The 7019-nt window shown below is 35.0% G+C and overlaps 1 protein-coding gene across 1 annotated transcript; it reads right to left on the bottom strand.

Annotated features, from left to right (window-relative positions):
* Positions 1–528: 528 nt before the first annotated feature.
* Positions 529–2450, bottom strand: EV154DRAFT_482186 (uncharacterized protein; the record flags this gene model as incomplete). Its single annotated transcript, XM_051598477.1, has 7 exons — positions 529–572; positions 872–890; positions 1249–1298; positions 1474–1508; positions 1579–1667; positions 2086–2213; positions 2441–2450. 7 exons carry the CDS (start codon positions 2448–2450, stop codon positions 529–531), a joined length of 375 nt encoding a protein of 124 aa, XP_051456875.1.
* Between the last annotated feature and the right edge of the window lie 4569 nt (positions 2451–7019).

Genomic DNA, 7019 nt, shown 5'->3' with positions numbered 1-7019 from the left:
GACAGCTTCTATGTAAAATAAGCAAAGAATATGGCTACATCGATATCTGGAACCACCTCTCCGAACGCAACCGATTACGATTTCGTTACAATAGACGCCCAGCTGGCATATTACACATGCAGATGTAAATTTAGTAAAATGACTCTGAAACCCCGCAGTAAAAAAAAATCCCTTTTTTTTCCCTTTTTTTTTTTCTATTTTTTTAAAATTTTGCTTCTTCGTCTCTATTCTTCCCACTTTTTGTTTTCTTTCATTTATTATCAATCTCAATTCTGTTTCTATTCTTTTCTATTTTTACTTTGTAGCAAAAGCAGGCTTACAATTTGGCGGAAATAATGGCAACTATTTGCCATTTACTTCACAAAACTTCCATTCCTTGACGTGCAAAAGTGGCAGATATGATATTCTATAATAAAAAAAGTGACACAGCTGGAATATTTTTGGCTGGCAAAAAAAGCACCTTTAACAGTTGAATGAAGCCAAGAGGTTCGCATCTGCCGTTTTTGGTTTTAAAAAATGGCATCTATTTTAGTTTTTTGAAGACAAATCATTGACACCTTCCATTTTCCTGGCTTGTAAAAGTGGCAGTTATGATTTTGTATTATAAGAAACCGTTCGCAGTTGCCATTGTTTTTTAAACGGAAAAACCCTTAACTATTTTTTCAGACCCATTATTTTATATTTGGCAGGCTCACAATTTCTTATTCATTGTTATTATTGGCAGTAAAGCAGGTTCTATTGGATTGTTAATTTATATTTCAGTAGCGTATAGGAGGGTTTGATATAACTTTAACCTTTTTATTTAGGTTTATAATTGTATACATGGCAATAAGATGTACCTTTATGATGCTTTGATGTTACTTCAGCTTACCTTTGACTCTCTTAACACTCTATAAAGGTATTGTTAGAAAATAATAATATTGTAATTAATTCTGCATTTTATTACTAGCCCTAAGTTCTGATGTCGATGATTATTTGACCGGCCGTGTTCCTAAAAATGTTGTCGTTTGATTAAAAGGTACACAGAATAAATAGTCTATATGTAAGCAGTATGATATCAATGTGAATAAAACATAACCTTTTAAATGCTATATACCCTTAAAAATAGAATGGTCTATTGATGAGGACCATTATCATTGGAAAATGGTTATATTATACAGACGTACTTTAGTTTGATCAAAATAACAAAAATGGGCTAAATGTTTATCTTTAGTTTAGCATACAGAATACATGTCATTGCAAACATACCCGATTCCAATATATTTGTTCACGATTTTTGTTATTTTGGGACATATACCCTTATCATCATTATTTGAAGGGTATTTATTTTAAAAGATAAATAAAAGTAAAGAAAGAGAGAAATCATTGTAGGCTAAAAGAATGCTAAAATACACACTATTAAAGAAGCTAAAAACCAGAATAAACAAATCGTGTCGACCAGACACGACTATTATATTCTTCTGGATCTTTTACTTGAAGGTTTACTCGCTACCTCTACTTGAGGAGAACTGTATAAAAAATATTTATGGCATATGACTAAAAATATATCATGCATGAAAAACAATAAAAAAAACTTACAGCACGTCTGCTATGATAGGGTACTGATCGCGACCCGTGTCTTCGAAAGCCTCATTGAAAGAGTCTGATCTATTGGGATCTTGTAGATTCTACATTATGTTATCTTGTCAACGATATGGATGAAATAAATCGCTAAAGAATTGTGTACTGTTACCCTTCTTCTGAGTGTTTGGTTGTGACCATTAAGTCTCTCCTATGAAAAGCTTCTGGCACACCACATTCTCTTACACAGGTACCTTTTGAATCCTTTGTCCTTCGCAAGCGTTTCCAGGCGCAGCATGTCAAAATACCTATCATTTGGCGGGATATCGTTCCGGTTTTTCAATACGTCAGGGTGGTCCAGGTCAATCAAGTTATGCTTCAGCAAACGTGCCAGTTATTTTAACTGAGCTCGTATTATTTCCAAATCACGTTCTGAAATTTGGCCCAGAGGTGGCTTTTGTTGCTCATTGGGACTATCCTTGCGTAATAACTGCCAGTCTTTTGTGTGTAAAGTTTCAGTATTACATTACGTCTATCGGAGACTTTCTTTCCTTCAAGTTCTTCAAAATTTGTCGCAATTGTTCGTTTACCAAGCTGATCAGGATATTCAATTATTCGGCATCTTTTTACCGACTCGGTGATTCGATCAAGAGCTAAAAAAAAATACAAAATAACCGATTCAGTCACGATTATCAGAATCTGGGAAGGATCGGCAGTACCACTTTGTTCAACGATGCTTTTTCTATCATATTTACATCCTCATCGGTGATGTTTCATGCAAATTGATTTTTGAACTGATTAGACAGCGCATCTAGCCTTTGTTTGATCTCAGGAACGTCAAGTTCAATTCTACGAACATAATTGGCGAGTACAATATTACTATCAGACATTTGAAAAAAAAAATTTAAATAAATTATTTTACAAAATATAAAGGTAAAAAGTTGAAAGAAGATATGCTAGTACATGTAAAATATTTTATCCCACTTTTAGTTAGTTGGAGCTGGACTGTCTGCTTATCCAAATTATGTCATTTTTGTTTTGTTTTGTTTTCTTTTGTTTTTGTTTTGTTTTGTTTTTGTTTTGTTTTTGTTCTTTTTTTTCGGTTCTTTTCTGAAGGCATATCGTCATGTCGAGGGAAAAATATCCGCGAAATTATTACTTAAGGTCAAGGACTATAGCTAATAATATGTCGTGGCTGTCTTCAGCTTCCAGGAAACTTTCATCTTTGACGTCTTTCACTATGAAAGAAAAAAAAATAAAAAGCGATTTTAAACTTAAGTAATTGAGTATATAAAAAGCACCTTACGTATAGAAAGTACTTACACCGGTTACAATTTCCAAATATAAATCACACTTTCACAAATTACAAAATTTTCAAATGTCATTCCCTCCCTCTTCTTTGTCATATGCCAACAGACAAAGAGATAGACTTTCTTATGAAGATTTTGAATGTGACGGCTGTTCGATGATATTTAATAGTTACCGTCAACTCCAAAACTATAAGAGAGTTCATATTCGAATAACAACATCTGAAAATACCGTTATACAAGAAAGCAATAATGATTCTGTTGATAATGGAGACGTCAATGATTTCGGTACAAATAACTACCTTGTCTCCTTAGTTGAAAAATAACTTACAAAGTAACTATAGTCTCTACCCCCGTTGGCATGGATGTTGATGACCACATCAATTATAATTGCGGACGAAGCTTTGAAGAAAATGATGGCAGGGCTCATGTTTATCAAGCTAGTAGAATTGGCTCCAAAAAAATTCACAAAAGATGAAATAATGAGCATTCTTCTTTCCCAATTGACGCTGCAACACAAAATAGCCATAGCTGCTAACAGGGACATTGTAAAATTTGTTAATACGGTTTTTCGGGACCACGATGGGATAATGATAGCTAATAGAAATGAGCGTATGGCCTTGATGCATTAAATTTCTTAACATTACATTGGTATTTCATTCAAAACACGGAGTCCTAATTTAGCTATGGTGAGGCTATTAATGTTTTGGTCAAAGTTGAATCCAGTGTTCATGGCCGCGAATATGATGTCTGTCCAAACAGCTGTTGACTGTATGGATTGGATGATAAAGAAGACGAATGTATCAACCGTGACGAAAAACGATATAAGACCAGCACTGAATTGATCAAGGTTCCCAACGCCAGTATGAAATTGATGTCTATCGGTGATCTTCTTTTCAGTATGTTGGCTGATCTTCAGACTAGAGATCTTCTAAATGATAGAGCTAACAGGAAATCAAGTTTCATGCAAATGAGTGCTATTTTCGATGGGCGAATTCACAAGGATCTGGTAAAAAAGGGATTGTTCTCCAATCCTGACGATATTGCCATTGGTCTTTAGACGGATAGGTTTGTAAACCAAAAGAAGCGCAAAAACTCATTTACAATTATCCACAATGTGATATTCAATGTTGATTGTTCGATCAGGTAACAACTTATACTGGTCTTAAAAGGTACAATTTCCTAACCACTAGACATTAGATTCAAAAACGAGAATATGTTACAGCTAGCAATTTTACGCGGTCCTAAAAAACCTACTCATCTAGATTTATACTTGCGACCCATCATCGACGAGTTAAAGGATTTGGAAACCCATGTACATGTTGTTAAACGTGGTGATATCGAAATCTGTCACTCAAAGGTATATTTGTTGCTGGCTTCTGGGGATATTCCAACTGTGGCGGGTATGGCTAACATCGTTACTCATAGCTGTACATACGGCTGTCATTCTTGTGAATCGAAAGGGAGAAGTCCAGATAATAAATCTCATGGAAAGTATTTCGACGATTGCTTTGCTTCATTGAGACCACTGCTAAACTACATGACTGGAAATCCTGTAAGTATATTGAGTTGAGCTTTTCATTTCTCGAGACTAGTAGAGTGCACCTACTATAGATAAGAAACATTTACGAACCTAGTGTTTTTAGTAAGCTATCGACATTTTCCGGTTCCCCATTTTATGCGTTGAATGAGCTCCATCTTATAGCCAGAGGAAACGGCAAACGTTTATACGATCTGATCACAGTAAAAATTCCCAAAAAATCAAAAGTACTACAATACCAAGCAAGATGAAATCGTCTAAATCGCCAACTACCCTTTCTACATCTCAACAAACAATTTGGATGTTATTGAGGATTGTATCACCTCATAGAAAAAGCATGTCCCCGTTTTATTCCAGGTTAGCTTCGACACCGTTTTTGAAAAGATTGATTGGACACGTGCGGTAAATTGGTTTGACTTCCTTTTGTACATTGCTCCCACATTTTTTGTACCCTACCTGCCTAACATGTCTGCCAAAATAACGTGCTGGGCTTGGTCAAAGGCTGTGCTCTTGCATTGCATGGAATATCACGCCAGATCTGATCAGTGAAATAGAGGGGTAAGTCGGTATACTAACGTATGGGGAATTCAGTTATTTAACAGAAATATATTACCTTTGAAAGGTTCTTTGCGATTTGGAACACCTACCTTCTGGAGCATGTCATTTTGAAAAACACCTCTCGGACCGTGTTTCGTTCTGTCCAACATTAATTGATTCTCGTTCAATACTTCATCAAGCAGCATGGTCCCTGAGGTATTACTCTGCAAAATCTATCGAGAGAGTGATTAATGTATATTCCAACATAATGAAATCAAGAAGAATGGGCGGTAGGAATGCAAGTATGCTATTCGAAAGATTTGCAATTCTTAAATTCATCAACAGCATTATCGATATTACGAGGGAAATTTATCTGATCATACCAGCCGGACCAGGTGACAACGGATCTTCCTAATAACCTGGATGATGTGCAGCTTTGCGCGTCGCTTGGTGGTAACACCTCTCTGGCTGGTAAGATGATAGAAGATATCAGATGTGGCCGAGTAAAGGATGCCTTATCTAGCTTTTACGGAAGATCTAGTGGTCGTAATGCTGCTACTTCTTTCGGTAATTCTGAAATTGATATTGCTTCTCGTGCTTCGATAAACAACATTGTTTACTCCTCCAGCATGTACCAAATACGACGGAACGAGATAAGTCGGGAAAGCCATGGCGTTATGTTTACCACCAGCTATAAAAAGTAATTCAATTCCTGTTTTCATTGAGTTAGCTTCTTACTCCTTTTACTTTTTACAGTTTCCATTTTTACCTTAGCCATTTCCACGTTTCCCTTAGCTTTTGGCTTGTAGGTGCTGTTCAGTTCTTTTTTTAAGCATGTTCACTTGAATAATATCCAACAAAATTTTGGGCTAGTAGAAATGATGAGACACCACGACGTGGCCCGACACGCCAAGTCTGTTCGAAATGTGAAGGATCGTTCATGCTAAGCGCAAGCAACATTCGTGGTTATCAATTTGGCAGACATTGAACATCAAGTTGGGTTAATTGAGTTTCTTCCTAATGGAAACTAGTTTTAAGTCAAGGCCCCCGACATTGTATTCAAGGAAAATTTTCAAGCAATTAAAGGAATGCTTTCCATTTTGTAAGTTTTCATAATGGCCATTCGTTTGATTACATTTTTTTTTCCGATTACATGTCGAATATAATAAGGTCATATTTTCTTGGTGCAAAATGATAATAAAAGAATCACAGAACTGAAAAAAAGAACTTCAGAAAAAATCTGGTTTTTAAAAGAAATAAAAAAATGGCAATTTGTTACCATTTGCTGCACAGGCGCAAAAAATTATTTTTTACACGGTAACCCATCAAATTCGGATCAAGATTGCTTCAAATTTTTGGTATATAGCAATCTAATTTAAACTTCGAGATAGTTTTTATAACATCTAAACTCTAAAATGACGGTTCCAGAAATGATTTTGAAGCATTTTTGTTTTTTTATGATATTTTCATCATTTGTAGCAATATTTTACTCAACTCTTATTGGCTGGGAATATCGAGCAAATAAACAAAATGGCAGGTATGTTTTCAATTAATTCACAGCAGCTGTTATATCCGCCATAGTGTTACAAGTTCATAGTTTTGCAGAAAAAAAGATTTTATAACAATAGGATCAATTAGAATTGCTGTCAGATGTATTGATGTTAAAGTTAACTAAAGATTTTAGAAGAGGAAAAATAAAGAGTATTTATAATACATAAAACGGACAACACTGAGGATACAATCATAACTAAATGAGTATGCTATCAATAACAATATCTACATTGGATAATTAGTGCTACTCATAGTCAATACAGAATTAATAACAATAACTTCTCTTAAGTTTGGACATTGATGTTACGATACCATGACACTTTGAAGTAATGACCTTACTTGGCAATTTTCTTTTTTTATGACCAATCATGATTTGGCTATGATTAATCAGTGATGCTAGCATATGCATTTATTATATGTACAATATATATGCGTGATGTATTACACTGTTTTAATTTATTGAAGCCGTTTAATAGTATCGAAGAACGAATGTGTCTCCTTGAAAATGTAAGAGAGAGCCTCCA

This window comes from Mucor mucedo, assembly GCF_025094135.1.
Source record: "Mucor mucedo strain NRRL 3635 chromosome Unknown EV154scaffold_55, whole genome shotgun sequence".
NCBI lineage: Eukaryota > Fungi > Mucoromycota > Mucoromycetes > Mucorales > Mucoraceae > Mucor > Mucor mucedo.
The sequence above is the reverse complement of the archived record's forward strand: the minus strand, read 5'-3'. Positions and strand labels throughout refer to the sequence as shown.